This window comes from Scyliorhinus canicula, chromosome 9, assembly GCF_902713615.1.
Source record: "Scyliorhinus canicula chromosome 9, sScyCan1.1, whole genome shotgun sequence".
Taxonomy (NCBI): Eukaryota; Metazoa; Chordata; class Chondrichthyes; order Carcharhiniformes; family Scyliorhinidae; genus Scyliorhinus; species Scyliorhinus canicula.
The window spans coordinates 174,679,655-174,698,859 of record NC_052154.1 but is presented as its reverse complement, the minus strand read 5'-3'; the positions used below and the strand labels follow the sequence as shown (position 1 = coordinate 174,698,859).

Sequence of the window (19,205 nt, the reverse complement as noted above, 5' to 3'; positions counted from 1 at the left end):
GGCAGAACAACCATTATTACAACCCAGGCTGCTTTACATTGATGGTTGGAAAGGTTTTAAAAACAAAAAAATTAGAAAATGTATTTTCCATAAATTTGATTCTTTCATTATCTCCCTGCTCTCTACTTTTAACATTCTGGCTTCAGGCATAAATTTTTAACTGTGCCCACACCAGGCTAGCCCAGATTGCCTGCAGACACTCGACATAACACAGGAGTCTGGCTCCAATGTAAAGGGGCTACATCCAGGGCTCCAATGGATACACAAAATAAACTTGTTTCTTCTTATAATCGAAGACCCAAGAATGCAAAGGGCCATGTGTTAGGAACTGAATTAATTTCCAGCTTCATATCAGCTTCATATTTGGGGCAGCAGGGTAGCATGGTGGTTAGCATAAATGCTTCACAGCTCCAGGGTCCCAGGTTCGATTCCCGGCTGGGTCACTGTCTGTGTGGAGTCTGCACGTCCTCCCCCTGTGTGCGTGGGTTTCCTCCGGGTGCTCCGGTTTCCTCCCACAGTCCAAAGATGTGCGGGTTAGGTGGATTGGCCATGCTAAATTGCCCGTAGTGTCCTAATTAAAAGTAAGGTTAAGGGGGGGGGGGGGTTGTTGGGTTACGGGTATAGGGTGGATACGTGGGTTTGAGTAGGGTGATCATGGCTCGGCACAACATTGAGGGCCGAAGGGCCTGTTCTGTGCTGTACTGTTCTATGATATCTATGATCAGTGACAATAGAGCCTAACACATGGACGATGTTGCGACTGCAAAAGAAGAGGAGCATGAAGATGAGCAATGCACCTGCTTTGATGGGATAGAATGGTATTGAGTGTGTACAAACTAGAAGAAGAATAGGGAGACAAAGAAACACAATTGATCTGTTTAGAATTACAGTACAGGGAATATGAGTAGAATGCAGCATCCTGGGCTACAGAAAGGAAAATAATCCAGCAGCTTCTCTCAGGTAATAATATGACAGAAGGAAACAGGTGAATTGTTCAAGTTACGACATTGGCTCTAAATACATTTTGCTCTCCCTTTCCATTTAAAAACATGAGCACAGGTAGGTTGGAGTCTGAGCTTCGGATACAGATGTATCATTGGGAGGGGGGGGGGGGGGGGGGGGGGGGGTGCCAATCAAGTTTGGGGGTGGGGGAAAAGAGAGAGAAAGAGAGATCAGCGGTTTTATACAACTGGCCCGGAGTCACACATAGGTCAGACCAGGCGAGGATGGCAGATTTGCTTCTCTGACAAACATTAGTGAACCAGATTGATTATCAATTGACCCTGTCTCCACTGCTCTGGGGAAAAGAGTTCCAAAGATTTATGACCCTCAAGAGAAAGCCTTTCTTCTCATCTCTGTCTTAATGGAGATCCTATTTCAAAACTGCCCACAAGTTCTACTCTCTCCCACAAGAGGAACATCCTTTCAGCATCCATCCTGTCAAGTCCCCTCAGGATCTTATATGCTCCAATAAAATCAGCTCTCAATCTTCTGAACTCCAATTGATACAGGCCCAGTCTGCCCAACCTTTCCTCGCAAGATAGGCCCCTCATTGCAGGTATCAGTTGAGTGAACCTTCGCTGAAGTACTTCTGACACATTTGTATCCTTTCTTAAATAAGGAGACCAAAAACTGCCCAAAGTACTATCTCATCAATGCCCTGTATAACTGTGGCAAAACATCCCTACTTTTATATTCCGTCCCCTTTCTAATAAAATATAACATTCCATTTGCCTTCCTAATCATATTTGTAACTGCAAACTAAATTTGCCTGATGCATGTACCAGTACCCCCAGATCCTGTTCTGCAATTCCTCTCCTTTTAAATCACATTCTGCTTTTCTATTCTTCCAGCCAAAATTCACATTTTCCCACATCGTACTTAATCTGCCAACTTTTTGCCCACTAAGTTAACCTAGGTCTCTTTGTGGATACATTATGTCCTTTACACAACTTACTTTCCTCTTTGCGTCATTGGCAAATTTTGCAACCATACATTCAGTCCCTTCATCGCAAGTCATTAATGTAAATTGTAAATAATTGAGACCCCAGCATTGATCACTGCGATATTCCACTCATATCTTGCAACCAGAAAAAAACCTACTTATGCCGACTGTTTGCTGTTAGCTAATCAATCCTCTATCCTTGCTGTGTTTCCCCATATACCATGAGCTTGTTGCAGAGTAACATTTGATGTGGCACCTTGTCAAATGTCTTCTGGAAATCGAAGTACAGTACATCTACAGGTTCTCTTTCACCTACATGCTTGTTACTTCCTCAAAGAACTCCACTAAATTACTCAAACATGATTTGCCCTGCACAAAACCATATTGACTCTGCCTGATCACATGTAAGATTTAAGTGTCCCAATATAACCTTCTTAGTAACAGATTCAAGTTATCTCCCAAAAACAGATGTTAAGCTAATTTGGCCTGTAGTTCCCTGCTTTGTGTCTCCCTTCTTTTCCGAATAGAGGAGTCACATTTGCTATTTTCTCATCTTTTGGAACCTTTCCAGAATCTAAGGAATTCTGGAAAATTAAGGTTGTCCCTGCAGCCATTTCTTTTAAGACCCGAGGATGAATTCCTGGACTTGGGGACTTGTCAGCTTTTAGTTCTAATAATTTTCTCAGTACTATTTCCCTGGTGATAAGACGACCTTAAGACATTGGAGCAGAATTAGGCCATTTGGCTCTTGGAGTCTGCTCCGCCATTCAATCATGGCTGTATCTTTCTCATCCCCATTCTCATGCTTTCTCCCCATAATCCCCAATCCCCTATCAAGAACCTATCTATCTCTGTCTTAAAGACACTCCATAATTATGTTTAAGTTCCTCCCCATCACCTCCTGATTTACAATTATTTCTGGGATGTTATTTGTATCTTTTACTGTGAAGACAGATGCTAAATATGTTCAATTCGTCTGCCATTTTCTTCTATTCCGTTATTATTTTCCATGGTCACTCTCTAGAGGACCAATGCTAACTTTAGCCACTTCCTTTTTAAATACCTGTAGAAATTGCTTTTGCCTTTCTAGAGAGCCTCCTTTCATATACTCTAATTTCTCCCACCATAATAAACTTTTAATCATTCTTTGCTGTTCTTGATATCCTGACCTGCAATTCATCTTTGCAGAATTATATGCATTTTCTTTCAATTTGACACTATCTTTATCTGTTTTAGCTAGCCACAGATGGCGTGTCCTTCCCTTAGAATCTCCCTTTCTTACTGGACTGCATCTTTTCTGAGTATTCGGAAATATTTCCATAAATATTTGCACTGCATCTCTACCAACCTATTCCCTAATCTAATTTCCCAGTTCACTTTAGCCAGCTGTGTATCATGCCCTCACAGCTGCCCTTATTTAGGTTAAAAACATTAATCTTAGACACGCTCCTCTCTCCTTCGAACAGCACATCAATCATATTACGGATCACTGTAACCCAGGAGTACCTTCACTATTAGGTAATTAATTAAGCCTAACTTGTTAAATCACTACCAGGTCTCACGTAGCCTACTCGTTGGTTGGTGCTAAATCTGCTGGTCTAAGAAACTGCCTTGCAAATGCTATGAACTCATCATTCAAGCTATCTTTACCAATCCACATGTAGATTAAAATTACCATGATTATAACCGTACCTTTTGCACAAGCTCCCATTATTTCTTCCTATTTCATCCATCCTAGTGTGGTTTCAATTTACCACTCTCCCCCAAATGTGATACCTTACCTGCACTATTTAGTTTCGACTGTCATAGTTATATGACTCTCCAGATGACTAGTCCCAGTATGGTTCAGGTCAAAACTGTCCCAACGGTACAGATCCCACATTCCTCAGTACTTACACCAATGCCCAATGAATCAAACCCCATTTCTCCTACACCAATCTTTGAGCTATACATTTAACACACTAATCCTGATTTATCTTACACAAATTTGCTCATGGCCGAGGGGGTAATCCAGAAATTATCCCCTTTAAAGATTCTCATACTCTCTCTGCAGGTGCTATCGATGGCTTTGGTACCTACATAGACGACAAGCACTGGATCATCTCCCTTCCCCTGTAATTCCTCTCCAGACCCAGAGCAGATGACCCAAATCCTGGCACCAGGCAGCCAACACAGGTGCCTGGACTACCACGCTCTGTTGCAGAGAATTGTCTCTATTCTGCTATGCTGTCCCCAACTACCACCACATTCCTATTAACTCCTCTATTTGAATGGCTTCTTGTACCATGATCAGGTTGCTCCTCCATCGTGCAACCATCCATACAGACTGCAAGAACCTCAAACTTGTTGGGACAATTGCAAAGGCAGAGGCTCCTCTGCTTCTACCTTCTTGTTCCCCATACGTACCTCACTCAGTCACACCCTACTATCCCTGACCATATCAGAAGGCCCCATCTTAAGGGGTGTGGTTGCCTCCTGGTACGAAGTCTGCAGGTAGATTTTCTCCTCCGATCCATTACAATGGCTGAAGATCAGCCTCCAGGTGACTGATTGTGTTGAAGCTCCAACTTACTGCAGATGGTGGACAGGCTTTGTGGAGTCAGGTGGCGAGTTACTCTCTGCAGCATTCCCAACCTGACTTGTTCTTGTAGCCACAGTACTTATATGGCCGGTCCAATTTTGTTTCTGGTCAATTATAATCCCCAGCATGTTGATAATGGGGGAAATCAGTGAGGTTAATGTCACTGAATGTTATGGGGAGATGATTAGATTGTCTCTTGTTGGAGATGAGTACTACCTGGCACTTGGCGTGCTGCAAATGTTACTTGTATAATATGGAAAAATGTGAAGTAGTACGTTTTGCAGCAAAAGTACAAGTGAATCATATTTTCCAAATGGTGAGAAATTACAGGCTCAGAGATGAGATGAATGCCCTAGTGCATGAATTGCAAAAGGCTAGTATGCAGGAACAGCAAGTAATTCAGAAAGCTAATAGAATGTTATTGTCTGAGGGAAATTGATTACAAAAGTAGGGAGGTTATGCTTCGGTTTCTCAGGACATTGATGAGATTACACCTGGAGTATTGTTTACAGTATTGGTCTTTTTATTGAAAGGAGGATTTTAATGCATTGGAAACAGTTAGGAAGGTTTACTAGACTAATACCTGGCATGGTTAGCTTGCCTTATGAGGAAATGCTCGACAAGCTAGACCTGTCATTGTAGGAGTGCAGAAGAGTAGGAGGCAACTTGATTGAAACAGATAAGATTCTGAGGGAGATTAATAAAGGGGGAATGTGGAGAGAATGTTTCCTTGTGTGGGACAATCTAGAAATAGGTGTTTAAAAAATAAGGGGTCATCCATTTAAGACAGAGATGAAGAGATATGTTTTTTCTCGGATAGTCGTAGTTTTTGGAACTCTTCCTTAAAGGGCAGTAGAAGGGGATCCTTCTGAATATTTTTAAGATAAGAGATATTCTTGATAAGCAAGAGGGAAAATGGTTGTATGGGTAGGTGGGAATATGGAGTTGAGGTTACCATCAGATGAGCCATGATCTCATTGAATGACGGAGCAGGTTCAAGGGGCCAAGTGGCCTACTCCTGCTCCTAATTTGTTTGTACATATGTTTTTACGTCACTCATCAGCCGAAGCTTCAATGTTGCCGAGGTCTTGCTGCTTATGGGCATGGACTATTTCTCTCTCTAAGGAGTTCCGAATAATACTGAATATTGTGCAAGCATCAGCAAATATCTCCACTTTTGGACTGATGATGAAAGGTCATAGATGAAGCAGTCAAAGGTGGTTGGGTCTAGGACACTAGCCTGAAGAACTTCTGCAGCAATACCCTGATTTAGTGCATTTGGAGTTACAAAGGCATTCAATAAGGTATACAAATCAGCTCATGCTGCTGTGAGTAAAATATTAGCATACAGTGTCTCTAACAGGAGCCAGAGTCAGGATAAATGGGTCAAATGAAGGTTGTAGCTCGGTCACTGAATATCCTTGAAGCAGAGTTAAGACTGATTTATGATCTACGGCAAGAATCTAGGTTTATTGGGAGTTGGGACGTGGTAAGACCACAATCAGATCAGCCATGGTCCTACGGAATGGCTCGAGGGGCTAAGTGGCTAATTCCTGCTCCTATTTCTATATGTACTTATGCCTCTTTCCTTAAATGTGTTTTCAAAAATTGTTTGCTGATACTTTAAGAACCGCCCTTTAGAAGAGGTTACATTACCTGTGTAGCTTCAGATTGAACAGGAACCGTGTTAGGCTGACCATGTCTGGATTCACTGTGCACTACAGAAAAAGGGGAGAATGATAAAAATATTCACACATGCTACTGCTCTGAAACAGATTTGCACACAAATCTTTGCCTCTTAACAATGTGCCACAGCAAAAGACAATAGATTACCTAGAATGACTGACCTTACTGACTTGACAACTTTAACTCAACTCTGAAATCATCAAAAATGTGAAAATGAAAGGATAGCAGCAACTTTCATTTATTTGTATATTTAACATGGCAAACTATTCCAAGGCGCTTCATAGGAGCACTCTAAAGCAAAGTTTGACACTGCCACATAAGGAGATATTAGGGAAGATGGCTTTGTCAAAGAGATAAGGGGGATCTTAAAAAGCATCAGGGGCTCAGGGACAGAATTCGAGAAATTGAGGTTTAGATGGGAGAAAGAACACCATCAATGGGATACTCACGAGACCAGGATAAAAAGACATATCGTGGAAGTTTGAGAGTTTGGAGGATATTACAGATATACGGAGGGGCAAGGTCATAGAGGAATTTGAAAACAAGGATGGGAAGTTTAAAATTGAGGCTTTCATCACACAGATATCAATGTAGTTAGCAGCCACATGGGTGAACAAGATTTGGTGCAAGGACAGAAGACAGATTTCTGGTAGTAACAAAGGCATGGATAAGGGTTTCAGCTGCAGATGAACTGAGGAAGGGCTGAGTTGGGCGATGTTGGAGGTAGAATAGGCAGTGTTTGCGATGTTGCAGATATGTAGCCTGTCACTCATCTTAGGTTCAAATAGGACATGAGGATCACGCAGACTATGGGTCAGTCTTAGATTGTCACCGAGGGAAGTAATGGAATGAGGACGGTAGACAATATTTAACTGGACATAGTTTCTTCTCATGCATTACTGGATATGGGACAAGCAGTCTGATAATTCAGCAACAGTTGTGGCGAGGTGATGAAATTGAATTGTTTTTTGTTAGTGTACCCTTGAAAACTGACAATGTTTTGGACAATGGCACCAAGGGGTAGCATGCAACATAACCCAACCCAAGATCAACACAGTTTATATTCAAAGTATAATTTACTAAACTATTCAACTCTTTCACAGAAGATTTCAGCCAACCTGCAAGTCAGTTTTTTTTAAATAATAGAGCAAATTCTGGTTTGCTGTCCAAACTGTAAGGATCCTCCCATTTAAAACAGATTCCCTTTATACTGTTTGCTTATCTGACGATTTCTGATGATCTCCCCCCCCCCCCCCCCCCCCCCCCCCCCCCCCCTTCCCTGCTGTTGGGCTATTTGGTTTTGCCTCAAGCACACTTCTTTTGATAGACACTTGAAGGGTCACAGTTTATCTCTCTCTCACCTGTTAAACACTTTTTTGATTACTCAGCTTGAAGGGGCAATTTATCTCTCTCGCTACAGCTAGTTAAACCTGCAAGAAGATAGCCGACTACAAAGACTTCAACATCAGCAATAAAAATACATCTCGCTTACTGCAATATTTCAATCCTCTATCATTTTCATTATTTTCCTCCCTCTGTGTGCGCCTGTCTCGTGTGCGTTTGGGTAGAGGGTGAGACGGTCAAAGGGGAAAGTAATAGATTAGTAGGTAGTTATCTAGTTTAATTATTGCATGTTTTAACTCTTTTATTGTAAATAAATAATTAGTGTTTTTTTTAGAACGTACAAATCTGGGGTCTGCAAGTCATTGGAGCTGTCTAGGGTCAAGTATCTCAAAAAGGTCATAAGAAATTGTTAATTCACTTGTTGCACCTCTGGGTCAGGAGGGGGATGGAATTGACGGCGCCCTAGCCAGGATGTTGTAACAAAACACGTGCCCCCAGCAATTACCCACCTTGTGTACACATCATTTGGGGCATCTCCATGGATTGTGCTGTATTCATGGGCTGTGCTGAAACAATAGCAGGGTCCATTGTTTGACTCTCATACTCGAGCATGGATTCCTGTTGGGAAACAAAATACAAGCCACATTCAAACAGTGTCCACAAAATTCTGCTCCAAACCACTATTTAAAATATATTTTTATGAGTTTTTTTTTTTGCAAGAACGCAACAAAATTTTCAAAGCACAACTAGTACAGTACAGAACAGATATTTTGGCAAACTTTTTATTTTATTTTAAAAAAAAATTTTTTTTTTTTAACATTTAGTATACTCAATTTATTTTTTCCAATTAAGGGGCAATTTTATCCCAGTTTTGAATCAAAGGATACTGGTCACTGATCTAGGAGCAAAGGGTATTTCCACGAGCGGCAAAAGTTAGGATAGTTCTCCTGTCTGGAAGAGCCAGAATTAGAATCATAGAATCAAAGGATCATATTTTAAGGCCCAAAAATCCTTTCCAGCTCCTTAACTATATCAGACTAATGGGGCTGAATCTCGACACAGATCAATACGCAGTGTATATCATCCTCGACTACCAGCCACTCGATATGCACATCGGAGATAGAGCAGGATCAAATCTGTCCTTCAGACTCGGAGTGATATCCAAGCGGTGCAGTAGCTTGAACTGAGTCTCTTTCACTCCAAACCATTCTAACATAATTTTCATACTCAACAAGCATTAATAGGCACCTCAACACAAAATAAGTTATGCTTCCCCTACAGATTTAACATCAGTCTTGGGCCCTGCTCATGATGGACATAATCAAATAAATACCTGGAGAAAACATTGCAGAAATTTTCCCCAAAGAAACCTGCCCACCATCTTCAAGGCATCCATCAGGAGTGTGACGGAATAGGGCAGCACGGTGGCACAGTGGTTAGCATTGCTGCCTATGGCGCTGAGGACCCGAGTTCGAATCCCGGCCCTGGGTCACTGTCCGTGTGGAGTTTGTACATTCTCCCCGTGTTGGCGTGGGTTTCACCTCCACAACCCAAAGATATGCAGGATAGGTGGATTGGCCATGCTAAATTGCCCCTTAATTGGAAAAAATAATTGGGTACTCTAAATTTAAGAAAAAAGGAGTGTGATGGAATACTCTGCATTTGACTGGATGAGTGCTGCTCAACAACACAAACTCAGCATCATACAAAATGGTGTGCTTGATTTGTGTCTCATCCACCAACTTCAAACATTTACTCCCTCCAACATGAACGCACAGTGGCAGAAGTGTGTGCCATATACAAGATGCACTGCCACAACTCACCACAACTACTCTGACAGCATCTTCCAAACCCGAGACGTCGACCAACTCAAAAGTTAAATGGGAACACCGCCACCTGAAAATTTCCTTCCAAACCACACAACATCCTGACTTGGAACCATATTGCCATTCCTTCACTGTCGCAAGATCAAAACCCTGGAACGCCCATCAGCAACAGTTTGGGCAAACCTGCACCATAAGGAATACAGCATTGCAAGGCTGCTCGCCACCATCTTGATGTCAATTAGAGATGGGGAAGAAATGCTGGCTTTGCAAACGACACTCACATCGCATGAAAGATTGAAAAAAAAACTGTGTCCTTTCCCTATTGACGCAAGCTTTGTAAATTGTAGTGCTTGAATATTGATTGTAATATGCAAGAGGAAACCATTTCACCGTAAGGGATTTGTAAAGCTGTGTTACCCTAATATCATGCCAAAAAAATTGTTTTCTGAATGCAATTGATTATTTCCTTCAATGAGCAGCAAGTATAAAGGATTAATGGTTATGTTAATTAGACAATGATGTTAATGATGACGCAAGCATGACATCAGGGTCAGATAGCCAAGAGGCTGCAAGGGAGTAAGATTAACTAAATGGTACAATTTTAGAGAGGATGTGCATGTACACAAATCTTCTCAGTAACTGCCTTCTGAACTTGTTCAGTCAAAATAGCATACTCCCGTCCTTGGGAATTATTAAGAAGCATATGGTACAAAAGTAAAGTTATGCTGAACCTTCAAACACTCAGCTGGGGTATCTCATACAATTGTGGGCTCCATAATTTCGGAAGAATGTCAAGACCTTAGGAGGGTACAGAAGAAAGAGGTATCGGTAAAGGGACTGACAAAAGGACTACAGGGGATAAAAGTGAAAAATAATTTATGCAGCAACTTTGTGACTTCAAATGCACTTCTGAAGAGTGGTGGAAGCAGATTCAATTGTAATTTTCAAAAAGGATTTGAATAAACACTTGGAAGTAGAAACTACAGGGTTATAGGAAAGATCAAGAGAATAGGACCAACTAGATAAGCTTTATGAAAAAGGGCTGTGATGGGCTAAAACACCTTTCTGTGATCTTTCCATTCTGTATCAGTGATTATTACAGTCCCAAAGGGAGAAAAACAAATTAAACGTGTCAATCAAATGTCACTAAGAATTGCACTGATGCAAACAACAGGCAACCGCTTCTGAAACAAAATAGAATTTAAAGGAGTGTTAGAAATAGAAGTAGGTGATTCAATCCTTGAGCCTCCCATGGCATTGAGATCACAGCTGCTCTGATCTTGGCCTCAACTCCACTTTCCAGCCTATTCCCCTAAACATCAGTAGTTCAAAAATCTATCAATCTTGAAAATATTCAACAATCGAGCCTTCATAATTCTGGGATAGAGAGCTCCACAGATTTAAGATATTCAGAAGAATTTCCACCTAATCTGCCAAAAATGGGTGACCCCTTACTTTGAAACAATGCCCTCTAGTTCTAGATTAATATCTTCAGTATCAACCCTAACAAGCACCTTCATTATCTTGCATGTTTCACGAAGATCACACCTCATTCTTCTAAACTCCAAGAAGTACAGGCCCAATCTGCTCAACCTTCCCTCAGAAGACAATCCCATCAAACCCAGAAATCAATCTGGTCAACTTTCTCTGAACTGCCTCCATTTCAAAGGTATTAGGGAAGCACGGTAGCACAAATGGATAGCACTGTGGTTTCACAGCGCCAGGGTCCCAGGTTCACTGGGTCACTGTCTGTACGGGGTCTGCATCTTCTCCCCGAGTCTGCGTGGGTTTCCTCCGGGTGCTCCGGTTTCCTCCCACAGTCCAAAGATGTGCAGGTTAGGTGGATTGGCCATGATAAATTGCCCTTAGTGACCAAAAAAGGTTAGATGGGGTAGTTGGGTTACGGTGGAAGTGAGGGCTTAAGTGGGTCGGTGCAGACTCGATAAGCCAAATGGCCTCCCTGCACTGTATGTTCTATGTATTTCTCTTTAAATAACAAGAGCAAAACTGTACACAGATGTCTAGGTTTGGTCCCACCTATTCACTGCACAATAGTAACAAGATGTTCCTATGTTGACACTCCAATTTTTTGCAATAAAGGCCAATATTTCATTTGCTCACCAAATTACGTTCTGTCCCTGCAGAACTCCGTACTGTAGGATTCTTTAAACTCTCCCTATTCTAATAATGTTCTGCTTTTCCATTCTTCTCACCAAACTTACATTTGCCCACATCATACTCCATTTATCAAAGTTATCCCCACCCATGCAACATATCCATATCGCCTGAACTTGTTTTCCTATCTATCCTTGTATCAGCAGAAATGTGACTACAATATATTCAGTACCTTCATCCAAATCTCTGATTCCTTAGCATATATCCCGTTTCAGACTCATGTCCTCTTCACAACCTATTCGACACATCTCCGTATCGTCAGCAAATTTAGCAAACAAACAGTCTGTCCCTTCATCTAAGTCACTGCTATAGATTGCAAGCAGGTGAGGCCCCAGCACGGATCCCTGTTGTGCTTGTTAGGCTAGTCAGTTCTACCATAAAGTCAAGAGCAGGGTTTGGAAACTCCTGGCAGACCCTGATGCTTCTGCACATGCGTGGTTCAGCCGTATTAAATTATTTGGGTGCCAAGGACAGACCCAGCATGCCTGCACATGAAGAAAAATGGCAGAGAATCCAGGAGTGCCACTTAAAGACACGAGTCTCAGGCAAGGGACATTGAGAGGTCCCAAAGGAGAGTCGCAGACAGGGGCAGTTAAGTTAAAGGGCATAGAAACCAGATTTGAGTAGGAAAAGGGCCGAGTTCAGTGAAAGGGGCTCAAGCGAAGCCCTGACAATCGAAGTGGGCTCAGTTGTCCAGTGCACTAGTGAGACCACATTTGGAGCACCGTGCGCCGTTTTGGTCACCTTATTTAAGGAAAAATGTAGATGCATTATAAACAGTTCAGAGAAGGTTTGCCAGACTAATATCTGGAATGGTGGGTTGTCTTGAGGAAAAATTGGACTGGTTAGGCTTGTATCAGCTGGAGTTTAGAAGAGTTAGTGGCGATTTGATTGAAACATACACGATCCAGAGAGGTCTTGACGGGTTTGATTTGGAAAGGATGTTTCTTCTTTTTGGAGAATCTAAAACTAGGGGTCACTGTTTAAAAAAAAGTGGTCGCCTATTTAAAATGAAGAGGAGGCAAAATCTTTTCCGAGGATCCGGAGTCTTTGGAATTCTCTTCAAAAGGTGGTGAAAGCAGAGTCTTTATTTTTAAGGCAGAGGTGAATAGATTTGTGGTAAGCAAGCAATAGGTTATCAGAGGTAGGATGGATGCAGATCTGAGGTTACGATCAGATGACATTGGTACAAATGACATAGGTTAAAAAAAATGTGATGAGGTCCTAAAAGCAGAATATCGGGAACTAGGAAGCAAGTTGAAAAACAGTACATCAAAGGTAGTTATCTCAGAGATCAGCATGGTGGCTTGGTGGTTAGCACTGTGGTCTCACGGCACCGAGGTCAAAGGTTCGATCCCGGCTCAGAGTCACTGTCCGTGTGGAGTTTGCACATTCCCCCCCGTGTTTGCATGGGTTTCACCCGCACAGCACAAAGATGTGCAGGGTAGGTGAATTGAACATGCTAAATTGCCCCTTAATTGGAAAATGAATTGGCTACTCTAAATTTAGGGGGGAAAAGGTAGTTATCTCAGGATTACTACCAGTCCCACGTGCTAGACAAAAGCAGAAACAGCAGTATATATAGAATAAATACATGGCTGAAAAGATGGTGTGAGAGGGAGGATGTCAGATTCCTGGGGCATTGGGACAAGTACAAACTGGATGGGTTACACCTGGGCAAAACCAGGACAGATATCCTTGGGGAGGTACTTGCCAGAGTGGTTGGGGAGGGTTTAAGCTAATATGGAAGGGGGTGAGAAGCTATGTAAGGATTCAGAGCAGGGGGAATCAAGAACAAGAGAAAAATACATCAAAGAGAGTAGGAAAAGTGATAGCAAGAGAAATCAATGGTCAGAATCAGTGAAGGACACAGTAAAAAAAATTATATGGACGGGACAAGGAACGTTAAATGGACTAGCTTTAAGGTTTTATACCTGAACACTTGGGACTTCTGAAATAAAATGGATGAATTGCGCATCTCGATGTAAAGGGATATGATATAATTGGGATTATGGAGACGTAACTCAAAGGTGACCAAGGATGGGACCCAAGCATTTTATAAAATAATTATTTTAAAAAAATATATATATATATATATATATATAAAAAGAGTATCCAATTAGTTTTTTTTCCAAATAAGGGACAATTCAGCATTGCCAATCCACCGACCCTGCACATCTTTTGGGTTGTGGGGGCAAGACCCACGCAGACACGGGGAGAATGTGCAAACTCCACATGGACAGTTACCCAGGGTCGGGATCGAACCTGGGATCTCAGCGCTGTGAGGCAGCAGTGTTAACTACTATGCCACCGTGCTGCCCTAGGATGGGAACTAAATATTGAGGGCTATGCAGTTTTTAGGAAGAACAGACAGAAAAGATGGTGGAGTCACATTGTTCATTAAAGAAGATATTAATGGAATATTGAGGAAAGGTATTAGCATAGGCGATGTGGAATCATATGGGTTAAGAAGCACCTAGGGGCAAAAAACATTTTCAGGGGTTGTATACAGACCACCAAACCTGCAGTGGTCATGTTGAGAATAGCATTAGACAGGCAATCTGAGATACATGTGAGAAATGAACATCTGTGATTATGGGTAACTTTAATCTGCATATAAGGGCTGTACGGTAGCATTGTGGATAGCACAATGGCTTCACAGCTCCAGGGTCCCAGGTTCGATTCCGGCTTGGGTCACTGTCTGTGCGGAGTCTGCACATCCTCCCCGCGTGTGCGTGGGTTTCCTCCGGGTGCTCCGGTTTCCTCCCACAGTCCAAAGATGTGCAGGTTAGGTGGATTGGCCATGATAAATTGCCCTTAGTGTCCAAAATTGCCCTTAGTGTTGGGTGGGGTTACTGGGTTATTGGGATAGGGTGGAGGTGTTGAACTTGGGTAGGGTGCTCTTTCCAAGAGCCGGTGCAGACTTGATGGGCCGAATGGCCTCCTTCTGCACTGTAAATTCTATGATCTATATCAATATCACAGCACAGTAGAGGGGGGATTTCTGGAGTGTATACAGGATGTTTTTCCAATACGTTGAGGAACCAAGGGAACAGGCCATCTTGGACTGGGCAGAATGCAATGAGAAAGGATTAGTGGTCAATCTAGTTCATAGAATTTACAGTGCAGAAGGAGGCCATTTGGCCCATCAAATCTGCACCTGACTTATCACCACTTCCACCCTATCCACGTAACCCAGTAACCCCACTTTACCTTTCTGGACACTATGGGCAATTCAGCATGGCCAATCCACCTAACCTGCACATCTTTAGTCTGTGGGAGGAAACCAGACCACGCAGACACGGGGAGAACGTGCAGACTCCGCAGTGACCCAAGCCGGGAATTGAATCTGGGACCCTGGAGCTGTGAAGCAACAGTGCTATCCACTGTGCTGCCCAGGTTAGGTGGACTGGCCACTTTAAATTGCCCCTTAATTTGAGAAAAATTATTGGGTACTCTAAATTTAAAAAAACACATTTGAATGGGTGTAAATTGAGAGGGGAATACTCAGTGAGACCTTGGTGTCCTTATGCATCAGTCGCTGAAAGTAAGCACAGGCAGCAAAGAAGGAATATGGTATGTTGACCTTCATAGAGAGGGAATTTGTATACAGGAATAGGAATGTTTTACTGCAATTGCATTAGGTGTCGGTGAGGCCACACCTGATGCAGTCTTGGTGTCCTTATCTGAGAAAGGGTGTTTTTGCTGTAGAGGAAGTGCCGAAGGTTTACCAGGCTGATTCCTGCGATAGCAGGACTTTTATATGAGGAGAGATCAAGTCAGTTTGGATTATATTAATTGAAGTTTAGAAGAGTGAGAGGGGATCTCAGAAATTTATAAAATTCTAACAGGATTATGTAGGGTAGATTCAGAAAGGATGTTTCAAACAGTGGGAGAGTCCAAAGTAGGGGTCACAGTTTGAGGATAAGGGAGACTGTTTTAGGAGTTTTAGGACTGAGGTGAGGAGAAATGCCTTTACCCAGAGTGTGGTGAGTCTGTGGGGTTGACTACCACAGAAAGAAGCTGAGGTCAGAATGTCGTGTGATTTAAAGGCGGCATTAGATATAGCTCTTGGGGCTAAAGGGATCAAGGGATATTATGGTAAGGCAAGATCAGGGTATTGGTCTTGATGATCAGCCATGATCATAATGAGTGGTGGAGCAGGCTCAAGGGCCGAATGGCCTACTCCTGCTTCTATTTTCTATGTATGTATCATCATTAAATGCAGAGCAAACTCAAGGAGTTGAATGGCCTGCTACTGCTTCTTGTTTGTATTATTACATCTGTGGTTTTGATTTTGAATTTAGACACTAACTGTTCATACTCCTTCAGAAGAAAGTCGCTCTTTGTCCTGTCACTGGTAACTACGTGGACTTTAAACTGGATCCTTCCCCTCCCACTTTCCAAGTTCCTCTACAGCCCCAAGGAGATACCCATAAACCTGGCAGGTAACAAAGACGTTGGGACTCACGCGCCCAGCTGCAAAAAGAGTGTCTGCCCCTAACTATACTGTCCCCCACCATGATTCTATTATTTTTTACTCTGCCTAACGTGAATAGCACACTATAGCACAAAACTGTTGTCGGTTTTCTCACCAACCCTGCAGTCTTAGCTCTGGTCAACAGGCCTTAAGCACCTCGTACCAATGCTACCTTCCGAACCCACATACCTGCCTCACTTGTAGTCTTACTTTCTGCCCTTGGCCATGGTCCAAATCAGAAATATTTACCCTAAGGGGTGCAATTACCTCCTGGAACATTGTGTCCAGGTAATTTGAACAGCGTTCGAAGCTCAAACTCCAGCTCATTAACTCTAAAGGCAAAGTTCTTAAAATTGTACACACTTACTGCAGGTGTGGTTTTTGTGGATCACACTGGTATCCGCCAGCTCCCACATGGTAAAGAATGGTGCTAAAAAAAAATTTTTTAATCCGAGCATGGCATTTCAACCATTTCAATTTATTTAAAACCCAACAGAATGTTGCTTACCTGTATAAAGTTGAAAGTTCCCTGCATTTGTGCCATAAGGTCTTGTACCCTCTGCCTTCTAACCAAAGGGTCTGAGGGAGCAACAGTGTTCAGTGCATGGTTTTCAGCTACTGTGGTTGTTTGTGACTGTTGCTGTTGTGATTGTTGCTGCAGTGAATTCACAACCTACAGAACAGAAGGTGAATTTAAACTATTTATGCCATTCTACTTTTGCCATCTATTTTTATCTATAACTCCCTCCTGAACCAGACGCACAAAAATGAAACAATTTTGCACAGCCAAGTCATTCTGCCTTTGTATCCAAATGAAAATGGATGCTTTTTCTCAACTGTTTTGTTTATAATTGTGAAGATGTGACCACTGCAATTTTTAGCCCCAGTTTTATTTCAAGGCCCAGATGCAATGTACTGCAATTATACACGAAGATGCAGCTTGTTTTGCAGCAAAGATTTCAAGTTGGCAAATTTCCCCATGGCTTCATGCAAAGGCTTCATTTGGGCCAGCGGCCATACCAAGCAGATCTTCACATTCAATCTCTTGCTGCACCATTACCCGATCTCAGCTAATAGTACCTCTGTATCACTCTGCCACAGAGGGGGAACAAAGCCATGGATCCCACTTCAGGTTGCTATGCAATGATACCTAAAACAGAGGTGAGAACATTCCACAGACAATGCTGCATCCTACAGGAAAACAGCCTGCTACTCAACATCGAGACTCATGTTTGAAGACTGCCACTTAAGACAAGATACCAGTGGGTTTAAAGTACCTCTGGAATTGTATCCCTCCCACTCCACCCTACCGTCCCACCCAAAGTATCAGCAATCTCAGGGGGGGAAAAAATTGGCAAATTCATCAAAAGCTCAATACAAGCTCAAGGCCTGTTCAAAGAAGCTATGAACCCATCTTGAACAAACATGCCATGAAATTTGCAGTCAAGTTAGCATCAAAATATAAAACTGTAATATGACTGCGTTGTAGAAAACACTATGCAACTAAAGTTATGTTCAGCCTTGTATTAGAAAGTGAATGGACCAGAACCGAACAATTTCTCCTCCACCCCTGAAAATGAAACCAGACAAATAAATCAGTTACCTCAACAGTTTCCGTGTTCCATTCATCAGTCTGCTCTTTCTGGTTGCTGCTGAACTGTGTCTCTGCAATGAACTGCCTGTTCACGAACTGGAAAACAAATTGAATGTAAATCAAAAGATACTATCATCAACTTCTGGTGAATAAGTATCGCTGCGACAAAGGTACCAACTACAGCCACGATAATGTTGCCAAGGAAAATAGTAAAAATATAAAATTACCAACCATAAGCAGCCTTTAAAGCTCCACAATTAGAAATCATTTCAGCGGATTGGTGCTGCTATATTAGGGTGGCACAGTAGCACAGTGGTTAGCACTGTTGCTTCACAGCACCAGGGTCCGGGGTTCGATTCCCGGCTTGGGTCACTGCCTGTGCGGAGTCTGCATGTTCTCCCTGTGTCTGCGTGGGTTTCCTCCGGATGCTCCGGTTTCCTCCCACAAGTCCTGAAAGGCGTGCTGTTAGGTAATTTGGACATTCTGAATTCTCCCTCAGTGTACCAGAACAGGCGCCGGAATGTGGTGACTAGGGGATTTTCACAGTAACTTCATTGCAGTGTTAAGGTAAGCCTACTTGTGACACCAATAAAGATTATTATTAGCTAACTGAAATAAGACTTTGTTTTGAATCACACCCATAGGTCTTTGGTTTCAGCAAGGAAAAGAGATTTCATGTGACATCACAAATGTAATCCAAAAAGTCCCAAGCCATCGAAAGATTCATTCAATATATTCAAGAGGCAGCTAGATACAGCACTTGGGGCGAATGGGATCAAAGGTTATGGGGAGAAAGCAGGATTAGACTATTGAGGTGGATGATCCGCCATGATTGTGATAAATGGCGGAACAGGCGCGAAGGGCCAAACGGCCTCCCTTCTGCTCCTATCCTCTACGTATCTATATAAGAGCTAGCCATTTTGTACATGGGACCCTCCAATCATATTTGAAATACATCTGAAATGTAGCTAGCTGTTATTCAAATGCTGTATACATACTGGACTGCAAAACAGAATAAGTAACACATGCTACAATTTCCTTGCAAATCAGCATGTTTTGCTACACAATTCATTAGTCATTATTGCCAAATATTCTTGATTCCAAAAAACAAGCTAAACTTTGGCACAGAAGTGCTTCATTTCAAATGAAACAAGAATAAACTTCTGCACTGCAGTTTCCAAATACAAATGACCCAGCCACTAAATTTCAATTAGAACTGATCAGATCTGAATTTGTTAAATACGGTTGCTCCTCAACAACATTAAGTACTTATTGAGCCAAAACAGGCTCACTGTATGCTGCAACCTTTATGTAGGATTCCTAAAAGGGTTCTTAAAGAGGGTAAAGCAACGTTCAATTGCATGGTATATACTCAATTAACCATAATTTTGTGTGGAGCTTAGGAACGCAGGACATAAGAACATAGGAGCAGGATTATCCCATGTCTGAGCTTCCACAGCCCACTGGGATAAAGCATTTTAAAGGTTCACAGCCCTCAAGTAAAAGAAAATATTAACTCAGTCCTCAGTGGCTAATTTCCAAATTGTGTCCCCTGGTTCTTGACTCCCCAAGCA

General features: G+C 42.3%; 1 protein-coding gene across 3 annotated transcripts in view; it reads right to left on the bottom strand.

Annotated features, from left to right (window-relative positions):
• Positions 1-19,205, bottom strand: part of caprin1b (cell cycle associated protein 1b) — a 154,434-nt gene that overhangs the window by 61,748 nt on the left and 73,481 nt on the right. For all 3 annotated transcript variants that reach the window (XM_038808235.1, XM_038808236.1, XM_038808234.1), the window contains exons 8-11: positions 17,641-17,727; positions 16,546-16,710; positions 8,066-8,174; positions 6,183-6,244 (exon numbers count right to left, since the gene is read on the bottom strand). In XM_038808235.1, coding sequence (XP_038664163.1) covers positions 6,183-6,244; positions 8,066-8,174; positions 16,546-16,710; positions 17,641-17,727 — 423 coding nt within the window. The remainder of the gene's footprint in view (positions 1-6,182; positions 6,245-8,065; positions 8,175-16,545; positions 16,711-17,640; positions 17,728-19,205) is intronic.